This window comes from Thunnus maccoyii, chromosome 5 (genome assembly GCF_910596095.1).
Source record: "Thunnus maccoyii chromosome 5, fThuMac1.1, whole genome shotgun sequence".
NCBI lineage: Eukaryota > Metazoa > Chordata > Actinopteri > Scombriformes > Scombridae > Thunnus > Thunnus maccoyii.
In genome coordinates, this window is record NC_056537.1 from 24,598,535 (window position 1) to 24,623,999 (window position 25,465).

General features: G+C 44.0%; 1 protein-coding gene across 2 annotated transcripts; it reads left to right on the forward strand.

Moving 5' to 3' along the window:
• The first annotated feature begins 274 nt into the window (after window positions 1–274).
• On the forward strand, window positions 275–25,448 carry mtss1la (MTSS I-BAR domain containing 2a). Of its 2 annotated transcripts, XM_042412120.1 has the most exons (15): window positions 275–995; window positions 4,042–4,103; window positions 4,205–4,278; window positions 16,647–16,731; window positions 16,876–16,967; window positions 17,066–17,140; window positions 18,792–18,949; window positions 19,100–19,207; window positions 19,837–19,934; window positions 21,578–21,710; window positions 22,402–22,476; window positions 22,702–22,857; window positions 23,214–23,390; window positions 23,546–23,711; window positions 23,989–25,448. In XM_042412120.1, the coding sequence occupies exons 1-15, from the start codon at window positions 927–929 to the stop codon at window positions 24,780–24,782; spliced, it is 2,322 nt and encodes a 773-aa protein (XP_042268054.1). In that variant the 5' UTR covers window positions 275–926; the 3' UTR covers window positions 24,783–25,448. The 2 variants fall into 2 exon arrangements, with proteins under 2 accessions (XP_042268054.1, XP_042268055.1); XM_042412121.1 differs by lacking the exon at window positions 22,702–22,857.
• Window positions 25,449–25,465: the final 17 nt, after the last annotated feature.

Genomic DNA, 25,465 nt, shown 5'->3' on the forward strand with positions numbered 1-25,465 from the left:
GTCATGTTGAGTCAGGAGATTAACTAATGCAAAGTGTGGTGCTCATGGCCCAACTGCTACTGTTTCCTGTAAAGAATGAGATCCGCTTGGAGAGGCGCAAATGATCATTAACAGACGCGTGTGTGAATACACAGAAGAAACGGAGGAAATCCTCCTTTGCATCTCTGTGAATTGTTCAATGGGAGGACAGGGCTTCACTTTTGTATGCATGTGGGTGGAGGAAAAGAGGAGAGGGGTGGAGGAGGGTGTTCCTCCTTGTCCCCTCCTTCTCACCCACTATATGTGAAGAAAAAAAAAAACAGAAGCCTTGACCAGCCCCTTTTCCATTCCCATGGATCGTATTACGGGAGACTCCGGCTCCGCGACATCTGCTCCACCGCTAACAACGGAGCGCGTCCCCGCGCCTGAGACCTGCGACCGATCCCGACTCCCGTGGTGCCCCCTCCTCCTCCTCTTGCTCTCCTCCTCCTCCTCCTCCTGCCCTCCTCCTCCCAAGAACTGTGATCTCTCGGTTATTTGTGTTTGACTTAACGCGGTGATCATGAGGACCCACAGTGCATGTGCCCTCCACGTTTTCCGGCTGTAGCTCACCCGGCCATCGCGCGCTCCGGCTCCATCCCTCTTGTGCGTCCGAGAGGCGAGTAGCGGCGGAGCGAGCAGCAGCAGCAGCAGCAGCAGCAGCAGCCCCCGGTGCCATCGAGCAGCACATTTCTTTTTGTCTGTGCGCTCCGCAGGCTGCTGGCTGTGGGCTTTGCGGCTTCGCGTCCTCTCCGCTGCTGGTTGCGTTGTTGTAGGAAAGGACAACGAAGGGCGGATGATCAAAACAAGGATCTCTGATGTCTGATGTTTGAAAAGGCTTCAGCGGTCGGATATCTCATCTGATTTTTGTCTTTCTACGAGTCTTTTTTTTATTTTGTTTTGACACCATGGAGTCTGTGGAGAAGGAGTGTGGAGCGCTGGGTGGATTATTCCAGGCCATCGTGAACGACATGAAGGTAACATACATGTAAATTAAAGTGGACAGGGACATTATTTGACCTTTGTGGTTGCACGGTGGCTGATCACACACATATTTTTACTGCCTTTGTCTCTTTCACCGGGTCCTCCCCCACTGGAAACACCGCTGCAGGACAAATTGTGGGATGAAACATGTTTCCCTTTGTGTTATTTGCATAATGTGCAGCAGGTCTGTCAAGCACCGGTTACATTTAACAATACTTTAGCCAATGTGTCAATGTGTGTATCTTACAATAACTGCTTGCGTGTAAGTATAAGAAGAGCAATGTTTAAGAGCAATGTTTATTTTGTTACACTGGAGTGACTTCGTGTGTTTGGTCCAGGGGTCAAAACCTAACCTCATCATCTTTAGACTCAATTAGTCAGTTCAATGAAGTGTTGCAGTTAATTTTGAATAGCAGAAGATGGGGAGAAGAAAGAGAAACAGCAATCAAAACTGTAAGATAATTTAGATTTTGTGCAGTTATCACAGCAGGCTACACATGTTCTTGGGTGCCTGCTGACCCCAAACAACTGTTCCTCCTTTATCCCTCCTGCAGAGGTTTTCTAGATTAAATGTCAGGCATGGAAGGATGCTCTGAAAGAAAATCACTGCCTCCATCACCTCAGCCTCCTGGACAGGAACAGGCATGAAAGGTTATTGATTGTGTTTCCTGATGTTTGGGCTTGTGGCAGGAAATCTCTTCTTGAGCAGTATGTAGTTCAATACACGTTTGAACCTTAGTAACTGACTTGACTTGTGTTCCATCTTGTTCATACAAAACATGAACAAAGACACATTCTTCACCTCTCCATATAAGTTTAAAATATTTTCTTAAGATGGATATATTTTGCCTCCCATTATCTATCACACTCATGCAAGTGTGTGTGTGTGTGTGTGTGTGTGTGTGTGTTGGGGGAGGGGTCAAGTCAAGGAAGTTGAACCAGGGTGGTCTGTTGTTGTTCACGACAACAGATGGAAAGTGTGAACGTATTCATCAGGCTTGGAGACAGCTCTCAGTCTTCTCATTGTCTGTGACGTTCATGCTCAAAAGTGTTAACAACAGCGAGGGAATAAGTCAGGCATCAGGCGCCACTTTCAACCTAACAGATTTCTTATTGATCTCTGACTGGCAGGAACATGGTGCCTTTGGACAGACTATTTATGGACCCTCGTTTATCAGGCTCCGATGAAATCAGCTCTCAGCTACTGGCAGAGGCGGTTTGGTTTCATACATTTCCTTTTGTGCTGGGATCATGCCAGGCCCAAAGAGAGAGAGAGAGAGAGACAGGGGCTCTCAGAAAGAGGCAGTCTGTGTATTGATAAGCAGCGCAGATGAATGAGGCTGAAGCCCTTAGTCAGCACAGTGTCGATGTCCACTGTCTGAGACAGACATCTGACCTCATTCCTGCCGCCTGGCTGGGCCACGCAAGCCTGTCAGACCAGCTTTACCCCCCGGGAGCAACACAGCAGCACGGCTTTCCTGTGCTGATCTCGCTGATTGTGTACATACAAGGGAATAACGTTACACTTACCTACAGCATAAACATACAGCGGATTTTGAGAAAGTAAAACGTTGTAATAGCCTATACAGACAAATTGTCTTTATACTAGCAGCACCTGTTGGTTATATAACTGTCTGATGCAGCTACAGGAAAAGAAAAAAAGAGTTGGAGGTGGTAGAGGAGGAGTTAGAGGGTGAGAAGACATTAAATGATTCAGCTGGATTAGATCAGCAATCAGGAATTAGATCAGCAATAGATTTGAGAAGCACAGAGAGATGGGGGATGTTGATTTCAAGCCTGTGCGTGTGGGAAAGCAACCACCCCTAAAATTGTCCTTGAGCAACACTGCCTACCAGCTCCGAGGATGGTAGTTTTGACCTCACCCTCCAGTGAATACCGAAGCGTGGGAGAAAGAGCCTTTCTTTCCTTCTTCCCTCCGCCTCTCTTCGTCCCTCCTCACCTCCCCTGGAGCTGCTGGGTGTGGATGAAGAGAGAAAAGTGTGTCCCCCCCCTGATGCTCTGCATGTAGCCCCCCCCCCTCCCTTTGCTCGCTTCCTTACCCTCCTCCTTCAGCTGTCTTGGCAGCGCATCCCTCCTGCCCATGGGAGTCACAGGCTACACAAGCTAATTAGACACCTGTTGGAGTCAAGTGCAGACAGTGAGGCTGGGAGGTTCACGGCAAACATTTTTGTTAGGGATGATAGCTCCTAAATCACTTACAAAGGCTCTGTCTGACAGAAGACCCCAAAGCTGGGAGTTAAAACACTCTCATTGCCAGAATCAAGGTTATACCAAAAGTGATGAAGAGCGAGACTGTTTCCAGATTGCATGCAGACTATATATAGTCAGGATGTGTGGCCTCTTTTTGGCTCCTCTCCATCAAAGAGCCACATAGGGGTTATGCCCTTCCTCTCTTTTCTCTGGGGCTCAAGCTCTTGCTCTAATGGGATCTAGCCTTGAATGTGTTTTATGTTTGGCTTTTGCTCTTGTAGCTCAAGGCAATGTGTGATGATCCTGGGGTAAATCTAACACAGATTTTTCAAAGACCAGCCATACTACCTGCCCGGTGCACATAAACACTCATGATATGAGAGCTTATGTAGATCATGCATGTATTACAGACATGCATAAATACCAGCTCACAGCAACGCACAAGAGAACATTGAGGACAATAACAATGTAATTGTATCCTGAGAAATGATGCTGACCTTTTTTAAAGACAAGTCAGAGCACAGACACTTACCTGTTTCTAACCCCAGGGTGAAAAGCCACCTCTCTTTGATTTTTTTTACAACCTTTCGTTCTGGATATTATTATTATTCGTCATTATGAAGTAAGAAGTAAAAGCATTTACTGCAAACAAAGCTGACAATTAAAATTGTATCAAGTTTTACCAGATTTTATCCTGTGGGAGAGAACGTGAAGTCTTCTCACATGTCCACGCATACACTGTGTGGGTGTGTATTTAAGAGGCCTGTTCACTAAAATGTCCTTGGCAAGATGTTTGTTTGACTCATTTCTTTTCCTTTCTTTTATCAGAGCTCTTACCCTGTGTGGGAAGACTTCAGTGCCAAGGCCACAAAACTGCACTCTCAACTCAGGTGAGGACTGGTTAACCTCCATGAATACATTCTTGTGCAATATTTGCAGACTCTTTTGTGCAATCATGGTGCAGTGAACATATATGCCAATTTATTTTCAGGACCACAATTCTAGCAGCAGTGGCCTTTCTAGATGCCTTTCAGAAGGTGGCAGACATGGCGACCAACTCAAGAGGTAAGAGGGGTGTTTTCCAATTCATTCAAATCCACTCACTGTGGGGTCGCTGTCTGAAAGAGCTGGTGGGAAAAGAGGCAGAAAAATAACATTTGCCAGCTTTTTTTTTTTTTGTTGAGCAAATCGATTTGTTGTTTTCATGGAATGCTGCACACTAAATATTTTTGTCCTAAAAAAATCACTTACTTTGAGGTGTTTTTATGGTTGAGCTATAGCACCATAAAAGAATAGTGGTTTCATTCCCACTGCAGCCACACATACAGTATTACTTGCACTTGGAGTTTGTTTGGAGCTTGGCATTGCAGCATATATTGAAGGACAAGTTGGTGTTGTTCTTGCAACTACAACAATCCATAGAAAATGAATAAATAAAGCTTTTTTTTCACATTAGAAATGAAATTTGCTACACAAATTGAATCTAAGAAAACAAGCGGTGTGACAATACTTCACTTCACTTGGCCCCTAAAGACACTCTTAAGATGGCCAGAGTGGGGGTTGGGGGGGGGGGGGGGGCTCTGGGGGGAGGCAGCTCAGAGAAGTGAAAATCTGAGCTTATTGTTTCTTTGGTCTTAATGAGGTCTGCTGATCTGCTTTGTCACCCTGCTAGCGGCAGCAGACAGGCTGGCCAGAGAGGCAGCTGATTAACACACACAGATTTCTGTGGAGTTGATCGTCGACAGCAGTATGTAGGTCAAAAAAAAAAAAAAAAAAAGATCGCAAATACAGACGAGCTTGCAAAGGCTCCTGATACATGCACAAATACAATCGCACAAGCGTAGAAGCATGCGTACTTGCACACATACATATTCAAAGAGTGACAGCTGGTAGCCGGCCACCTGACCTTACAGGTCACATGCCAACATGCTTTTAAACAGTTTGCTGTAGCAGCCCCTTACTGTCCACTTGCTGCTGGAGAAAATAACTAAAGAGGCACCTCTTCAACAGTGTTCACACATTGTCACCAGTCTTCATAGTCTCTCCAGTAACAGTAGAGTTTATTGCTAAGGGAACACACCAAGTTACCTTAAATGATTCCTCATGTGAGTGCACATGAGTTCTGCAAGATGAAGCAAGGTACACTAGGGTCAACCTGCTAGCAGCTGGCAGCCTGTTTCAATAAAACAGAGGTATAGACCAGGGCAGGGCAAGACTTCAAAGCAAACTTGTATCTGCAGTAAAAAAAAGGGAAAACATCAAAATGATACATGGGGCAGAGAGAAAGAGATGAGAGAGAAGGGCGAGATGGGTTTTATAGCTATAGATGCATAAAATCCCTATAAGTGTGTCACTCATACGCCCACACACTCTTCTGCTCTTCTCTCAGGGACATTAACTTTAGGATTAATGCCCTCAGGCCACAGACTGTATGAGTGATGCAGGAAATGCTATGTGATGAGAGACTTTGTAGCAATTAAAGAGGAACTAATGAAACATGGTTTACACTAGTACTGAGTAGTTAATGGACAGAAAATCAAATGATGATTCTATCATATAAAAAAATTAAAACATTTGATGGTTTCAACATCTCAAATGTGAAGTTTTTCTGCTTTTATCTATTTAGAAGATGGTAAATCGAAAACTGCGAAAGTAGCGGCTTGGCTCCATGGATTGGTAGTTTAAAGTTTAGTTGCCGCTTTCTCATCGATTCTATGCATGTTCTGGGTGTTAATAACTGTGAAAGAACCAAAAAATCAATCCTGAACATTGCTGATCACTTCACTCTGAAAACAGTGATAATCACAGTAATGACAGTAATGGAAATGGTTTGCAGTATTAACCACAGTACATAGTAAGACATCTCTTGTACAGATATCAATGGTCCCCAGAGAATGAATTTGAATAACTTTTGTGATCCCTTGACTTTTCCTCTAGCGCCATCATAAGATCAAAAATTTGTGCAGTACTTTTGGTTTATGACCAATTACCTGCAAAACCAATGACATTCACATCAGCCTCAGCTACTATTTGCGTTTAGTGCCAATTAGCAAATGTGACAATAAATGGTGACCGTATACATTATGCCTGCTAAACAATGATGCAGCAATGTTATCCTTGTATTTGTGAACGTGTTGCCATGCTAACATTAGCATTTTGCTCAAAGCACGGCCTCAAAGAGCTGTTAGCATGGCTGTAGACTCTTAGTCTTGTTTGACTGTTGGTGATACAAAATAAGCGATGGGCTCCGGGATTTTCTGGCATTTGACATTTTTTAACAAGTGAAATTATTATGATCTGTTAAGTGGACTTGCGTAATTCTCTTAAAGCATTGTCAAAAATTAAGCTGTGTGTACAGAACTGCTCTGTGTATCACTCTGGTTGAGTGTTGTAGTAGAAAATGATTTGATGATATAAAGGTTTAGCCCATTTTAATCTGACACAAATTTAATGGACCAGAATAAGCAACATATTTGCTCTTAGCTGGATTTGTTTATTAAACTCCAGTCAGCAATTATTTCAAGGGGTCTAAAAGAGATCAGTTTTTATGCACCCTTAACCAGCAAACTATTTACATCCCCTTTGTCCTCTGGGAGCCGTGTTAGCCCTCGTGTGCTCTGAACCCCAGCAATTAATTTGGCTGGAGGAATGTCGATATTTACTGGAGCTGGCTCTTGGTGTACTGGGATAACCTTTGAACCCCAGGTTGCAGACTCCACAGGCATACAGTAGTTTAGGAAAATCTTGCTCTTCTGGCAGCTGCAATAGTCATATATATATATCGGCAGCCGCTTGGTTGCAAATTTACTAACTCACAGGAAACGGATAAATAGAATTCAGGGATTACTTGCTCAACATCTTGTATAGTAAGTCCCTTTTTCTGTCTCTGTTGCTGTTTCTCTCCCTCTACTTCTGTCTGTCTGACTTCATATGTGTGTGCGGGTCTGTCTGTCTGCACAGGACATGTTTGTCTCAGCGTCTGCACAGCCATATAGGGCTGATTGCACCACAGGGGGCAGGCCTTCGGCAGTGAACTGTTGGCCGTCATCGCTGTCACCCCGATTCCCCTCTCGTGTTCGGGGACGAGCTGCAGCTGCTGGCACAGCTGGAGGTTTCATCGCGTTGCTCTTCTACTTCCTTTAATCTACCTTTGACACACTCGACCCGTCACCCCTTTAACTCTCACACACTCTCCAGACTGTACGCATTTGCCTGCCAAGGAAAGCAACATTTCCCCTCATTCAGAGCTTCGTGACAGATTCAGCAATCCAGGGAGAGAGGACAGTGTGTGAAGGAGGATTTTATGATTTCCCGTCTATTGACTCTCGTATTCCTTTTTTTTTTTTTTTTTTGGAGAGGAGCCGTTCATACCAATAATACCTGTATTTGAGCTAACTTTGCACTTCCGTACAAACTCCTCTCTGTCTCGATGCGTTCATATGTCAAACTGCCCCGGCATGCATTCATGTTCACTGCATCCTCTTGCCTGTGTAGTCCATTTTTAGTTTATGGTCACCATCATGGCGTCAGCGTCTGTGTTTTATGAAGCAGCTGGAGGAGTCGGCTGCCAGGCGTTTTGGCACCGTGTCTGACAGCGCTGTTTCTCTAAGCTGTTCTATGTTGTGTTGATGGATCTATATGTCTAAAGGCACGTCTGACTCTATGAACTGCCTGCTCTCATCTGGGTTCAATAAAGGTCTGCAAACCACAAAGTCAATATTGGATGAATGTATTTGGAGAATTTAGCCTTTTTTTTTTTTTTTTTTAAAGATAACTGTTTCATGTTTTAACACCTATCTTTCCTGGGACTTAGTCTGAGGCCCCTGCAGCTCTCCGGAGGGTTTTATTGTTAGATTGGTCAACCTAATGGTTTTTGGTGTGTTGTCTGGACCATTTTTGTCATTCACATTAAATTGTTGTGTGGTGTAAGAGGGCTAGATTGATCTGGAGAACAGATCTTGAGAATAGTGTTCTCTGTGTTTGGTGTTTTTTGTTGTTGCTAGGTTGGATGACGTGTTTCTGTGGAAGGTTGACTTCATTTTTTTCCATTTTTGGACATGGTTGAATTAGATGGAGGTCAAAGGGCCGGTAGTCCGAGGCTAATGGTCCATCAGGGTATGAGATACAGGCTCCATATTTTTCAGAGAGTGAGGTGAGCCTGGCGGAGGGGTGGGTTGGATAGGGTGGGGGTTGTGGTTTCAGTGGGATTTCCACAGCTCTGGGTATCCAGGCTAGGCAGAGGCGTTTAGCTAATCCTCTTAGCCCCACTCTGTAACACACAGACATAGACTGCCTTCTCTTCCCTTCCTGATCAGCCACCCCCAGCTTTAAAAAATTCACACTCTGGGATCACCGGCCAGACAGCGAGGCATTGCAAGTTTGTGTTCAATACAAAGCCCTCAGATTCCATTTTTACATCTGTGTGCCAGAGCCAGTAGAGTGTACACACCATTACACACACACAGACAAAATGTTCCAGTGGGTCAATGCGAGCCGACGCTCACTCTCCCGTTATGTTCTTTCTTTCTCACTCACTCATACAGTCCACATTCAGTGGAGGTATGCTAGTAGATCAGTGTGTCAGCGAAGCAGTAATCTGCTTGGCCGCTGTGCTTCTCTGGGTTGGCAGATGGGATGGATATCCCTACCTGCCATCTGGACAGCCTGGCATGGACGAGATGCGGCCGTGGCCTAGTGCAGAGTGAGATCAGGGGATTACTGTCCTCTGCGCTATCCCAGCACCGCAGCTATTTTTAAAGACATGTCAAATAATGAGAGTGTGACCATGTGACCACCGCCGACATCCATCAAGCTTGACATGCCATGTTCAAGCCTAATATGAGCCTGTGTTGTACCAGAACAGGGATGTTAGATCTGCATCTTATGCAGGTTTGACTTCATAAAATGAGCTTATGGATTTAGATTTTTTTAGCTTGGACATGTACATGCTGTCACTTTGATGAATTCACTAGCTGATGTGTTTTTACCCCCTCTGCTGTACCATTACTGCTTATTGTACGCTAGGCTCTTCAGGTATTTCATGACCTCAAGCCATAAGGTCACATAAAGTATTGACAAGAGCCTCTTATTTCTCATTCAGCTGTCTAACCTACCTTCCCCATGTGTCTTTCTCTGGGGTTTATGGGCTTCAACCACAAAACCCAACGTGGTTGCCCCACAAATTAATGTTTTCCAGCCAGCATAATGACCACATGCAGAAAGTAGAGGGTGAAGGGGCTGGAAGAACGATGTGAGGAACAGACGAAAAGGGGAATAATAACAGGAGAGAAAAAACAAATCTATTGGCTCAGTCTAATTTTCATTCTGAGGGCGAATACCAAACTAAGAAGACAAACATGAGACTTGAGGGGAACACTGTGTTCAGCTATATCCTGAACACGAACTCTGCGTGGAAGGGAGCTGGAGAAGGGAGGGGAAATACACACGAGATAGACTCTGATAGAGGAATGTAAGGGAGGACATTAAAAGAGGGAAGAAAGGAATACATGCATAGTTTCAATCATCTGATTGAAAACAGTTGGAGAAATTTGCTGAGAATGGAAGTTCACTGGTCATATTGCTCATGATTATTCAAAGCATGACTCTGTTTTGTTTTTTTATGTGTGTGTTGCCACTGCACTGGTAGATTGTGACCAAAATCTTTTATTTTTAGCAATGTCTGTCTGTCTGTCTATTTGTCTGTCTGTCGGTTGGTTGGTTGGTTGGTTGGTTGGTTGGTTGGTTGGTTGGTTGGTTGGTCCACCCACTTTGGTTCCGACTGACATATCTGAACAAATGTATGTCATGTTTTTTTTTGTTTGTTTGTTTTTTTACAGACATTACCTCCAGAGGATGAATCCTACTGACTATAGTGATTCACTGACTTTCCCCCAAGCACCACAACCAAGACTGACATTTTTGATTTTTAGTGAAATGTCTGTAATAACACTGGTGATCCCTCAACTTCCTGCTAACCCAAACGTTAGCAGGGCTTCTGCAGTGTAGACTCACAAGGCCAAATAGACACTAATACCTTTTCATTCTGGTTCTGTATAGAAGCAGTTGAAGGTATTGTGGTCAGAATAAATAAGTATGAAAAAATAGGATTTATGTCAGTTTTGTGCTGGTTACGTTATTATTTAAAATTGAGGCGGCAGGTTGACAGATAAGTTCTAAAATTTGGTTGTATTTTATGAGGGTTATGAAGAGTTTTAAAAAATATCAGTCAGCCAACTCACATGGATCACATCTATCATAATGTGAATATAAAGTATGTACAGACTATTTGATGTCTAAGCTCAGCGCCTAGGATAACAGGGAGTGACGATAATAAAAGTCCCCCCGGGGTAACTAAAGACTCAGGCTACAAGTGGAGGCGGGGATGAAATGCTATATGAGCAGCAGCAGCTCCAGCAGTGGTGTCAGCATTGTTTGCAAATGAGCAGAGCAAGAGAGTGGGCAGAGCATTGTCGGCTGAGATAAAGGCAGCCTTATTGCAAAGGGTGTAAAGCAGGACAACTTGAGTCAACTGATTGAACTGGCTCTGAGTTCTTTACAGACTGAGTTCTTTACAGACTGCTGCCTCATCGTCTGTCTCCCTCTCCTTGTATTTGGAGTTTGGATACATCTGGGCTCATTTCCATTTCATAAAGGCTCCACCTTTTAGCTTTAAACGTCCCTGGATGAGGTGACAATTCCCTGTTGATCCTCTGCTCTTTCCATTTATTGCACAATACAGTGCTTCTCTCCTACGCATTTTCTTTTTGTTTTTTTCCCCCCGTCCACCTTTTTCATCTCCAATGAGAAGCACATCTGGACAAGGGGCGGCATTTATTTTTAGCAGCATTCATGTCCCTGAACTAGAGGCTATTCCAACAGTAAATATCACTTCCTCAGTATTCTCCTCCTCCTCCTTCGGTCCCGTCTTAATGTGCTCCAGAACATGTTTACAACCACATTAGGACACACTGAGGCTTGTCTGCGTCTTGGGGTGTTTTTGGTCATGAGGTGAAACTTGGTGTGCGTGCTGTTTGGCCAGACAACAATGGGATGAGTGTGTTTGAATCTGTGTGTGTGCGTATGACTAAAACAATTGATCTCGAGGCTGTTTCCTCTGCCTTTCATTAATGTTGCTGCTAGTAAGAGGAGACATTCCACATGTAAGGAAGTGACACACAGGGCTTTGAATGCTGTTTTGATTTCTACTATAGACACACAGCACATATAGCACAAGATCACTCACAAACTTACTCACACTCCTTCAGTGCTGAAAAGATTTGTTGATTTATCTTTTTAGCCAATCAAGAGGAACAATGAGAATGGATTCATTGTTAAAGTCATTTATCAAGCAAAAATATATCATTTGCAGGTTCTAGCCTTTTAGATGTGAGTATTTGTGGCTTTGTTCTGTTTTATAACATTATTTATTGAACATCTGTGGGTGTCAGATTGCTGGTTAGTCAAAAATAAGCTATATGAAGATCTTGCCTCAGGAGCTGGAAATTGTGATTTGCAGTTCGCACTACATTCTGACATTTTGTAGAATGAATGATTAATCAAGAAGTTGCGGCTCTACATATGCGCATATTCATACAATTGTATATTGTTTTATCACCTCGATGCTTAATGACTCTTCCTAATTTTAAGAGAGTTGCTTATGAACATGATTTTAACTGACAGAAGTTCACTGCACAAAATCATATATGACGTGGAGTTTTTTTCTGCAAACAAAAGTTACATTTATTTATTTTTTATTAATCATTTGTTCATGCATAGCCCATATAACATATAAAACACACAATATTTATTTATTTGGTGCAATAATAATGCTTCAAAGTCCAGTTTGTGGCAAAGGTCAGGGTTACCACGTCAGTATAGTTCTACATATCAGGTTTTAATATGGTCAGAAGAAAAAGAGAAAAATACCCAAAAGGGGAAAAAAAGGCTGACCTTGCAATTATTATGTGGGACCCAAAACAATGAGGAAGTAAAGCCAGTCAACACATTTGGTTTTTGAGTCAGAATTTTCTGCGCACAGTATTCAACCTGATTTAAAGTCATTTCCAGTGCTACATAAAGTACATTTTTGTCAAATGCACTGGAAAAAATGGATTTTGAATCTCATTGAAGACACAGGATACAAACACTGACAGCGTTGATGGTCTGTTTCAAACAAAGTAATTTCATTATAAAAACCCCCCTCCTTAAACACTGGCGCACAATATTAGGCCCAATCTATGCATCCAAATCTATCATTTATCATATATTTTCAGCTAATAAAATATTTACATCCAAACTGACTGAAACAGACTTTTACTTGGTGTTACAATCACAAACAAAGAGTCTTATGAAATGCTTCTTTTTTCAAGTCAGGCTCTTTCAAAATGTGAATATCCCCACATTTTAGATTAGAGAGTTTCTGGAGAGTGTCTTGAAACACTCACATGCTGCCTGTGTCTGTCATCCACAATTTATGTAACTTGAGTCAGATATGTAACTCTCTTGCTGCAGGCGTACAGCAGCGCTCTACTCTTTCCACAATGTCCGCACACGGCTGTTTTATCCACCACTCTTCCCTGCATCAGAAGCTAGCGCTCCCTAACCAGCAGACACAAGGGATGCTGCTTTATTTATAACACTGACTGCTACCACTGAGCTAAACCATCAGAACCCCAGCTGTGCTTTGAAGCCAACGTTTGAAGATGCGTGCATGTACAATATTTCGTCAGGTTTTGAATTCAAAAAATCTCAGCTGTGTATTTGCTCAGCTGGTAACTAAATGAGACCAGTCAAGCTGACAAAATCAAAGCAGTTCATCCTCATTCTCCTTTTTTGTTTCTTTTCTTCACCGAAAAATGTTTGCATGATGTTTTAGGAGATGAACACACACACTGCGTGAGGATTTTAATGATGGAGAACTAATGTTTCACACTTATTTTCGTGCTGTTACTCTTCAGTTATCACACATATATTTCCTGGGCCTTATGTGAGAGGTTTTTTTTCCTGGCAGTGCCTGTTGCACCTGCAGCAGCCAGCTTACACTTCCTCTGCCCCCTGACTGGCCGAACCCAGCCAGCACCTCGGCAGTGTGTACCCTCTTTCATCCTCCCCTCTCCTCCCTTCTCATCCTGCAGCTCCTTTCATCCATCAGTGGCCTCTGCTGTGTCCCTGCCAGTTCACATTCTGCAGCACTTAAAAGGGGTGAGGAAGGGTAAAGGCAGGAGGCTTAACTGTCTGTGCCAGCCGCAGTCAGCTCCGCGGCCAAGGTGCCAACGTGAGGAATTACTGTTGTCTCACGGATGATGGAATTTCCTCAGCTCAGCGGCGGCTGTGTGAGAGCTTAGTAAAAAAGAAAAAGGGACTTAATATTCCTGGAAGTGTAACCGTGAGGATGTTCTGTACCTTTTCACTCTACAGCCCACATAAACATGCTTTATTGACACAGGAAGCAGAGAGAGAGGGAGCACCCATTCGACTCAGCAACTTTAGCGGCAGAACTGGATTCAGCTTGGAAACCGCTTGCAATGCACGAGTCTAACTCCAGCTGAATCTCACTCGGTAGTCATCTGAGCGCTCGGTAGTCTGAGCGCAAATGAAACCTGAGTGGAGCAGCAGCGTTTAGATGCTAAACTCTTTCAGCATCAGAGATAGTTAAGCTAAGCTCCCATGTTGAAGACATTGGGGAATGAGGCCCGTGGCAGTTTAGCTCCTGGCTCCCGGCTCCTGGCAGGAGAGCCCCCTATAAAGCATGCCTATTAAAACGCTCCGCCTTCCCCAAGGAGTCAGGGGAGTTAATCAGAACCAGAGCTCTGGATGGAACCACTCACTGAACGCTTAGACCACACTGCACTGGTCCTGGATACTGGAGCTTAAGGTTCCCACCAAAACTCAAGAGAGGGGGCTCGACCTTCCCACCAACAATCCCATGTACTTGTCAAAATGCAGAGCAGATCTGGTGGCAATTTATATTTATGTTAGGCATGCATATATATATCGAACCAGGCGCCAGCAGCGTCAGCGACATGCACAGCAGCGCTGTTATAATGAACCACACATTGCTGCGCTGCTGACTTGCTCCCAATTGTTAGCTTCATGTCCTAAGATATATGACTAGTTGCATAACGTCTCTCTTCTACTCTGGTCTGTGTTTTGCTTCATTCATGCACGTGTGGGTGTCTGCTATGAGGTCGACCCTGCTCCCCCTCAAACCCCAGGGGTCCAACTCTGCACTATAATAACTTTCCCAGCTTCTACACACTTGTAGCCAGGTTCCAAGCTGCAACAAAGTCAAGTATCAATACATCTAGAGAGATTGATCGACGTATTTCATTTCTAGATTTATTTTTAAATCTACAAATCTTTTGTTAACGTAAACCCCCCTCCCTGCTTGTCTATGTTTGTCACATGCCTGTGTGCATGCAGGGCGCTGTGGGAGCGATTCATTCTGTCCCTGTCCATCCGGTCGAGGCCAGAGGCCAGCAGGGCTCTTGGACATGGGCAGGAAGCCTCTGGACCTCCCCAGGATGTAGCTGTCAGCTGATCCCCCTCTGGGAGGAGGGTAGGAGACAGGAGGGGATAGGAGTGAGAGGAAGAGAAATTGGCAGGTGTGGATGGGACAAGGAGGTGGGGGTCGGGGGCTCTAGCTGGCTGACAGTGACATTGAGAAGGTCTGTTAAAGAGATAAAAAGGCCCACATTACGGTACTCCCTCTCTCTCCCTCCATCTCTCCTTCGGTCTCCCTCCATCCTGCACGCTCACCCTGCGAGAGCTGATTCACAGCTGTGGGCACCTCTTGTAATGCTTTTAAGAGGAGCAAGGCAGAACGGAGAGATGCATAAACCTGAGCGCACGTGTCCTGCGTGTCTGTCTGTATTTTTCCATGTTAGAGTCTGTATTTCTCCAGTGCACTTGGCTTTACAAAGCACTGAACCAGTGTGAAAAAAAGGCTTTTATATGACAGATACTCAACACTAGTGCTTTAATGACGGACGCCCCTTCTGCTATAAATAGCAAGAACACAGCACATAGTAGGTTCCACATGTTAGCTCAATCACTTCCTGCTGGTGTTTGTAACGCCTTTGTGCGATACAGCTGGATGACCTTTCTCCTCTAACCCTCCCCTCTCTCTCTCTCTCTCTCTCAGTCACCTAGAAAAGCAATGCCGACACTTCCTCTCCCCAACACACAAACACACTCAAGTTATACCACATCTGCCCGACGAAAATGTCTCTGTGAGATGGAGTCCAGATCCGTCTTTGAACTGGTGCAGAAGTCACTGAGGTTGACAGCCAAAGGGGTGCACCGTGCAGTGAGACAATCTTTGTCTCACGGTGTGACGTGACATTGGAGACAGTAACCCAGTTTCTTTTTGTGATAACTGGAAAAGAGCACAGATCTCAGCGGACAACCATCTGGAGCATTCCTTACATAGTGTCTGATTTCAGGTCTGCTATATTAGTCGTGTGTTTCTCTCTGCCTGTTTTTTTTTTTTTTTTTGCAGTGAAGGTTAGAGCCAGTTTCTCTTTCTCTCTCTGTCCGCCCTGCATGAATGGTGTTTAGGAAACAGAGAGAACAGGAAAGGCAGAGCCAGCAGGGAAGAATAGAGGGATATCCCCTTACAGGGTTCCCTCCTTTTTCCTCCAGGATAGAGGGGGTGAGAACTTTGGAAAGGCTGGGGGGGGGGGGGTTGGTAAATCACACCACCTGTCCACACACACACACACACATGCGCATTTGTACGGGACCTGTGCACACGCGCTTCAACAATCATTCATGAACACAAATGCCTCGACTCTGAGGCCTGGTTGCTGCTGAGAGATGTCCTCTATCATTCTCTCTCTCTCCCCCCGTGTTTGAGTTTGTATATGTGTGTGTGTGCAAGAGACCCTCAGATTAGCCCTATGTGGCCCAGATTACAACAGGATCAGTGCTGCCACATATTACACCGGCCTGTGAACCATCAGTGAGACAGTGGGCCAGCCTGGGCTTTAGGGTTTAAGACCCCATTTAATTACACTTGGGTAGAGAGGAAAAGTACAGTAACCAGCTCACACAAGCTGTTATTTACACTGCTGTGGGAATCATGCATGCAATCTTGAAATGTCAAAGGGAAAAATGCTTGTTTTTGTCAAGAGGGAGGGAGTGCAGTGTTAAGTTCTCAGGAACTGTGTCACATTTGCTTTCCCCCAAACAAATGTGACATTTATGGTCTCTGATTTTACAATCTCCACTTGTCCACCTAGTGGCTACAGCAGGAAACTCCCCTCCAGCAGGGAAAAAAAAAGATCAGGAGAGAATTAGATCTTTCAAAATGCTCTCCTGATGTGTGTTATATATCCTCTTAGAAGATCAAAAATGATATATGTGATTTATAATGCCAAGCTTTTATATCAAAGGTGACAATTTGTTTGTTTTTTTCCTATTGTCTTATCAAGGTGCCACCAGGGACATCGGCTCAGCTCTGACAAGGATGTGTATGCGACACCGCAGCATTGAGACAAAATTACGCCACTTCACCAAGTAAGTGTCACCTCGGTCCCTGCCACAGGTCCCATCTTTGCTGACCCTCCTCTCATCCTGCCGCTCTTCACTGAGTGTTTTAGTGCCGTGGAAATAAAGCTGTTTGTTATGCCTCTCATTCTCTGACTCTCTCCTTGTCTCTAGTGTTCTCATGGAAGGCCTGGTTACGCCGCTCCAGGACAGGATAGAGGAATGGAAGAAGACAGCTAACCAGTTGGACAAGGATCATGCCAAAGGTAAACAACGAGAAACCACAAATTTTAAATACCCGTTTGTGAGCAATATAAATTAGACAGAAACTGATGCATCTTTGGTTCTGACTTGATCTCCACAGAATACAAGCGGTCTCGCCAGGAAATCAAAAGGAAGTCGTTAGATACCATAAAACTTCAGAAAAAAGCAAGAAAAGGTGAGTAGAACTGTCCTCAGTGACAAGAAATTGTTGATTGATTGATCTGCAATAAAACACCACACACAACTTTATTGAGATGTCAGGACTGATGTAATGATAATGAAGTGCTCTTGGCTGCTGGTCTCTTGTCTGTACCAGTGACTCAGATTGAAATGGCGCCATCTAGAGTGAAGATATGAAACAACAACTCAATTAAATCAAAATGCCTGGCACAATTTCAAAGGCTCCCTTCCAGCTTTGGATGATTTGTCAGCTTCTACCTTATAAATCAAAGAAATGATCTTCTTTCCTGGCTGTGCTTGCATTAGCCCCTGCTGCTGGATGTAATTAAACTCCTATTTTCTCACAGGACTTACTGCACACCAGTGGCACAGGCTAGTCAAACACGCAACGTGCCCTGATTTGATACAGCTAACACTGCCTGTTCTTCTGTCTCTCTCCTCCCCCTGCCTGTTCCTGCAACCTCTCCTCTATTTCTTTCTGGCTCTTTCTTCTGGCTGTAGAGCTTCTAGGTATGTCTGCTGTGCTTTGCCCTGTTTACAAAGGCATCATAATCAACCTCAAGTCACACTGCCAGTCAAAGAAAACACATATTGTCTTAGTATTTTTGGTTAAACCCAGACTTCACGGTTAGTCAATTCCTGTTTTATAAATGCCATTCAGTAATGTAAATTACCGCCAGTTTTTTGGCAGCTCCTCAATAAAGCAGTCTTTCACTCTTAAATAATAATAGCTTTTCTGCAACATGAGCTGACGTGGCTCCAGTGTTAAGGACATTGTAATTGGAAAGCTGTAAGATCCTTATGGGACTCCTCGTTTAATTAGTGCCTTATTGTGTGCAGGTGCACTGAGAGAATGTTCAATTAAAATGATATAGGTTGAACATAGAGAAAGTTGTAAGTCAAATGAATAGTGTGTTGTCTGCTACAGACAACTAACACGCTGCTATGACGATTTTGATCCAAACAACATAGCAAAAGACACATTTGAATCCACCCACACCTTTATTCCTTTCATACATTTTCAAGTTGTGAGGTACTTACATTAGACTGAACCAAAAATGCTATGATATACTGTACTAAACTGGCAGTATGTGTCTGTGTTAATCATCAAATAAGAGTAAAAAGGAATTTGGCATTTCAGTGGTCATCTTCATCGCATCCTTCTTTCATTCTTCATTCTTTTTTGCCGTCATTCATCTATCATTGTGTCACTGTGGTACGTAGCCTTTAATGACTCTTGGCATTCTGTACAGAAGTGTTTGTCTAATCACATCCATTTCAGGGTCTTCAAGTCACCACCAGTTGCTTTACATCAACTTCATTGTCCTCTCATTCCTATGTACATGAACCATTTGAGTGTAATGTTTGTCAGTGCGTTGACCTTTAGTACACAAGCAGTTTATCATTGTGTGTTCCAATCATCTCTCATTTTTTACTCTCTCTCCTTCTTCGAACACTTTCCCTCCCTCACTCCACCCCTACCCACAATTATCACCCTCCCCTCCAACTTCCAATCTCTTTTCATTCCTCCTCCACTCTTCCTCTCTCGCCTCTCTTTACTCAACTCTCCTCATCTCTGTCCTCCCTCATTCCATCCTCCCTCCTCTCCTCTGTGTCTCTGCACCCTCGCTTTATGCGTCACATAGGCCGGGGTAACCTGCGCCCCCAGCTGGACAGCGCCATGCAGGATGTCAGTGACTTGTACCTGCTGATGGAGGAGACTGAGAAGCAGGCAGTGCGCAGAGCCCTCCTGGAAGAGAGAGGGCGCTATTGTACATTCATCAACCTGCTGCAGCCAGTGGTGGTGAGGAACATTCAAAGTTTGTGCACCCAAAGAGAAAAGATTTTGTGGATATTTTAATGAAGTAAAAACGTGTTTGAACTTGGTTTCTCTGCTTCATGTGGTAGTTGTTAAATTCAATCCATCTGTTGTTTTTTTTTTCTTTCCCGCCAGAATGTAGAGATTGCCATGCTGGGAGAGATAACACATTTACAGGCCATTGTTGATGACCTCACTGTGCTGACTGAAGACCCACACAAACTTCCTCCAGCCAGTGAGCAGGTAACATATGTGTAATACTTAAAATATTTCTGCTAATGCTCCTGGTGAACTATTATCTGACATGCCCAGAGCTGGTCAGGTTGTTTGGATCACAATCAGATCTACCCTGAGTGACTTCAGTCCAAGGCTGTTAAAGTATAAGTCAGGTTGTAGGCGATGTGTATATATTTTATTATTTATCAACCAATGCCATGAAAAGACCAAAATCAGCAGTGAATTGATCCTGTAACCAAATGTGTATCAGTCCACCACTGAAAATAGTCCCTGACAAATACACTTTTATTCCTGTTTGAGTAATGTTTGCTACAAACTACAGTGCCCTGTTGTTTTAGTAAATTATTTGTCCTTTTTCTACAAATAAAAGTGTATTTCCTTCTGCTCGTATTATCCTTCTTATTACAATCTCGACACAACGTGAACCTGATTAATTTCAAAACTGATTCATTTATCCCTTCATGTGTCTGTCAGCACAGCTTGATAAATATGTAATTAATAGTAATTTATTATAATTTATTCCATTACATGTTTTTTTTCTTTCCACTTGTCAGTCCGAATCTTCTTTAAAAGCATTGTTGCTGATGTTTATTGCTGCCACTGTATCATCACCATGTTATTTTGTGTTGTCACAGGTGATCCGGGACTTGAAAGGCTCTGACTATAGCTGGTCCTACCAGACTCCTCCTTCCTCCCCCAGCAGCACCAGCTCCAGGAAGAGCAGTATGTGCAGGTATGGCCCACACACACATACACACACATGCGCGCACACACACACGTACACACTTGCACTCACTGCACTTTGTTTAGTGTGTTCAGTACTGCAATGTGCTGATCGTACATTAAGATGTTTTTTGTGTGCTGCGTCAGATGTGTTGACAGTGTTTTTTTTGACTTAGCTGACTAAGCACACATGTACCGTCTTAATGTGAACAAGCTCATTAACACAGTAGCAAAGAAATTAAACATTTAAAGGCTTTAATGGGCATATGAACATACAGGTGACCCACATCTTTCACCACACAGCCTTGCTACCATTGACATCAAACATGCAGTAGTATCTTGCCAGCCTCTCAGCTTTTTGCTCTTGGCAGATTTGCATTTCTCAAACTTTTTACAGCCTGTTTTAGGTCCAAAGCTGTCAAACATTATGGCCTAAAAGCCATAAGCCTACACGGGAACCAAAATACACATATCCATATGCATAATAGTAATAATTATGTCAGTCAAAGGTGTGTTCTAGGTCAAGAAACAGTAAAGCTCTTATTTACAAATCTACATTGGGAATGTTAAATTAGAGGAATAAGGCACCGTGTCATCACAAGTTATCACCTTGTTTTAGCGTTAGTGTTATTTTTACCAATTAACACTGCAGTCTATTTTTAGTTTTCTACATTTACTCACTGCATAATTCACAACATGTGTGACTGCTACATGCGGATCAATGCAGATTTAGGTTGTAAATCACAGTTAGCGTGATGGTCGTTGGGGTAAAATAAGACGAGCCCATGAAAAGCTTATATCTCCTATATTTCTTAACCAAGAGAGACAACCTTGGTTTCAGCTTGACTGCTGTGCGTTTTTTAGTTTGTCTACTGGATCTGTAAAAGATTTTTGATAACCTGAAGGTCATAGAAGTGTTTCATCTTATGGAGGAGCATTCAATGATTCAGTTGTGGCTAAAAACTTGAAATGACTACAGTAGCAATATACCGAAAAGAAAAATGTGATAAAGAGGCCAAGGTCTTGGTGGTTATGTGGAAAAGGAAAACTATCTTACTGAGCGCTTCTAAAAAGGTGAAAAGGATAGTGTCTAGTCATAAATCATTTAAGGTTATTTAATTTGGAATTCCTCCATACCCTCTTTCCCAAGACTATGAGGATTAAGGAGAAATGATAACTTCAGATAAATTCCAGAGGGGGAGGAGGAGGAGGAGGAGGAGGAGTGTGAGAGCAGTACAGAAGGAAGGTGAGAAACCCAAGTTGCATGTTTCTGAAATGCGTGGGTGACAAAGAAAAGTGACACCGAGTGAGGATGATAGATCAGGAGATGTAAGAAAAAAAGAGTCAAAAATCACAAAAACGACTGTTAACGTACAAGGGAAAAGAAAAATCAAAGAGGTGTTAATTTTCAAATGCTTTTTGAGGCACCAAAATTAGAAGAGTGACATCATTTAGAATTTTCACACAACACTGCCGTCATGTTCATAGCTTTTCGTGATCAATTTTTAATATAGCTTTTTGTGACATGGCCTACATCCTATTCCTCCCAAAACAAGCTTCAGAACAAAATAAGGGAATAAAAACATTAACGATCACAATCCTAAACTATGACTGCATATGTTGAGTTACTGATGTGTGATATCCTGTCAACAGCCTTCTCCAGATGCCCTCTGCAGGAGCCCATCGGCTCAGCAGCGTCTCCTCCCACGACTCTGGCTTTGTCTCCCAGGATGCCAACACCCACTCTAAGCCTCCATCGCCCATGCCCTCTGACATCACTAGCCAGGTAGCAGTCTCAGCCATAATACTAAAGTCTTATCTTTGATCAGGACACAAATAGTGATTTTATCACAGCAAAAACAGGAATAAAGCAGACTTGTTAGCTCCAGATATTCCTCAGGAGGTAATGCTGCAGGGCAGATGGACACAACAGCAACACCGCTTGTCACAGCAGATCTACTATAATTCTCTCTTTTTCAAAAACAATCCCTTCCCGTCTGGCGCCCCCAGTCTGGGAGGGATATAATTTTTTTTTTCACGTTTGCATTTCAAACACAATAGTCTCTATAAAAGCTCGATTGCCAAACTCAGACAGAGCTCTTTGTTTTTATATCAGCTGCTGCAACAAAGCTTTATCAGTTGCGAATGTTGGATTTTTATCCCACCAGACTGATGAAGTTATTCAGCCTCTCATAGTCTGAACAGATTGCAGAGCACACAGCACACTCAGCGGCACACCAGCGCACCAGCTGTTGCAATGTTCTTTTCTGAATAAATGATCTTACAGGCTATTTTATTTTCGATCTAGGATGTGGTCTATAGATGCCCTCAGAGAGGAAACTACCTCCTCCTAAAGCTCATCAACACTCTTCTCCAACTCTCACCCTCTTCCTATGCACCTTTCATCTCTCACACCTACCTCTATCTTTCAATTTCCTCTTCCCCTCCGCTGTTTTATTCATTCTTCCCTTTCCCAGAAATCAACAAGCTCAGCCTCCTCTGAGGCTTCAGAAACCTGCCAGTCTGTCAGCGAGTGCAACTCTCCCACAGCGGTTAGTACTGCATGCATCTCACCAATCTACTTGGTTAACTGGGCACACACTCACCCACTGACATGCGCACACACACATACACGATGTGCAGTGCATTTCAGTCATTGTTATCTATAGCTTAAAGAGGCCTATGGGCTCTTCTTGACAGCTGCAGTGCGGTTTGACGTGGACTACTATTCATAGATGTTGAGCACTCTGACTCAGACTTGTCTGTCCGTTCCGCAGTTTGGCTCATGCTCATCCTTCGGCACCTTCCGCCCTGCTTTCTCTCACACTGGCACCATCAGGCCTCTCTCTGTCATACTTCCTGCGTCCCCCACATTTAACCACTCCCCTGGATCCAACACCCCCTCACCCACATCAAAGGTTCCTAGCTGGAAGGTTTGTTTTCATTTGCAATTTTACTTTTGGGTTTTCTCTGTTGTTGCTTCTTTGCTTCTTTTTGTTCTTGCGTTGCACATTAATCAGTGTATAGATTAACCTCACAATCACCACGCTGTTGCTCATCAAGCTCAATTTTTTTCCCAATCTTTCCTCACAAAAGATGCGCTAAACTGAGATGGCCCAATCATTTAACAGCACTGTCATAGCCTATTGTATCTACCTCAGCATCTAACCAGTTCATGAGCCAAATTGGCAGCCTCCACGTGTTAATGGAAGACTGTGCGGCTGTTGGATGGCAGCCGCTGGAGGTAGACTGTTGGAAGTGGGTCTCATTGTTGCAACTTCTGCTGCAGGACTGGGCCAAATCAAGTTCCTGTGAGCCGTCGTTGGCGAGCACTCTGCAGCGTAGGAGGGAGTCTGTGGATAAGATGAGAGAACTGGAAGCTCCGCCCAGTCCACTTGGGTATTCTGGGATGCAACCGGATGATTCGCACAGAGGAAGAATCGGCCCAGGAACCATAGGAGCCAAGGTAAGGAGTCCTCTGGGAATAAAAATCTAAATGACAGTATATAAATTCATATGCCTCGAGAATAGTAGTGTGGTGAATTGCATATGTAAATGTGTGCTAATCTTTATGGATTTCCTACCTGCTTATATCCCTATGTGTGTGTGTGTATGCTTCAGCATGGCGAACCGCTCTCTCCAGCAGCCAGTACTCTGGCTATGGTTCTGACCAGAGGCCTCAGTATGGAGCAGCAGAAAAGCAGCAGAGACTCCCTGCAGTACTCCAGCGGCTACAGCACCCAAACCAACACACCCTCCTGCTCTGAGGACACCATACCCTCACAAGGTAACACTTCCCCGATAACAGCCCGCCATGACTTACATATACATGTTAAGAATATCTTTGTTAATTTTTTAAATATGACTTTGTGTTCTCTGTTGTTTTTCCATGTACTTTTTATGATAATCTCTGCCCTGGGATTTGGAAAGTGCATTACTCATTGCCTGCAGTGATTACTGTGAATTATTATGTTATTTAGATGAACAGCTGCAAAAATCACTCTTCAAAACATTGCTGTTTTCAGTATTCTTTATGGATAATCATGATGTATTGTTTCCTCTAGGTTCTGATTATGAGTGCTACTCTCTCAATGGGGATGCTGACAGTGAAGGGCAGGCAGACTTTGACAAGTCCTCCACCATCCCACGCCACAGTAACATTGCTCAGAGCTACCGGCGCATGATCCAAACCAAGAGACCTGCCAGCACAGCAGGTCTGCCTGCAGGTAAAACTCCAAACGGTGCTGGGGGAAGCAGCTCAGGAGCAATTACCTCGGGGACGGCCACCATTCGCCGAACACCATCCTCCAAAACTGGGGTGAGACGCACGCCATCCACATCTGGTCCCATTCCAATTCGGCCCCCCATTGTGCCAGTTAAAACCCCCACAGTGCCAGACTCTCCAGGGTACGCCAGCCCGTCTCAGCACCGTGCGGGCAGCGAGGAGTTTCTGTACGGTGATGACCTGTCTGCTAGTGACTACATGAGGGCTTCTCCGAAGCGAATGAGCCTCCCTGACACAGCTTGGGGCTGTGGAGATGGAGGGGCGGACAGGACTGTTTATGCCCAGCAGGCCCCCGGCATGGCCACCCACAGTGCTGAGGAGGACCCTCTGCTTGCTGCCAACCGCCACAGCCTGGTGGAGAAGATAGGAGAGCTGGCAGCCAGCGCCCATGCCCTCGGTGAGGGTCAGTTCCCCTTCCCCAGGTCACTGCCAGGGGATGGGGCTCAGTGTGTGCCACAGGAGCTGTCTTCTGCGGCCCAGGAGGGAGTGGATATGCTGGTGTCTATACGCCGGGGGGTGAGGCTCCGCAAGACTTTGACTGACGACAGGTCGGCTCCCAGGATCCTGCGGTAGCTGAGGGAGAAGAAAGCTGTGAAGAAGCAGCTGTGGTGCCCTTATTTACAAACTGAAGCTTTGTAGAGAAATGCAACAGCACTCATGTAATACATGAACTAAGGCACAAGTAACAAAGAGGATGTAACATGTGGTGAATGAAGGCCAGTTGACAGAGTAATGAGTGACTATGGACAACGTCAAGTCATTTCATGTCATGTATGTATTGCGTACGTACAAAGTAATCCATATTTTTTGGTTTTTAATTCTTCTTTTTTGTTTTGTTTTTGTCTGTGGGCTTTGTGGCTGTGCATCTCTGCTCCCTTTGTGACAAGTTGTTTCAGCCCAGTTTGTCCCTTTTTAGACCCAGTGATTACAAATCACTACCGTAGGGATCGATTGCTCTGTGTCTCTGTTCTTGCTCTTATGATTATTATAATATTGTGCATTTCTTAATTAACAAGCCACCTGTCAGTGGAAAGTAATGGGTGTGGAAAGTGCTCTGTGAGCCTGTCTGTATGTTGTGTTTCTCATCATTACTGTACAAGTACCGTATTACTGTTTTTGTTTCATAAGCTGAGCAGCAGCTGTGTAAGTCATGTAAAATAGGAGCAATATGGCAGTGTTTTTATTGCTGTACTGTACTGTCAATATATTCTGCAATTAAACAGGCTTTTTACTGTTAAATGGTTTGTCTTTGTCAG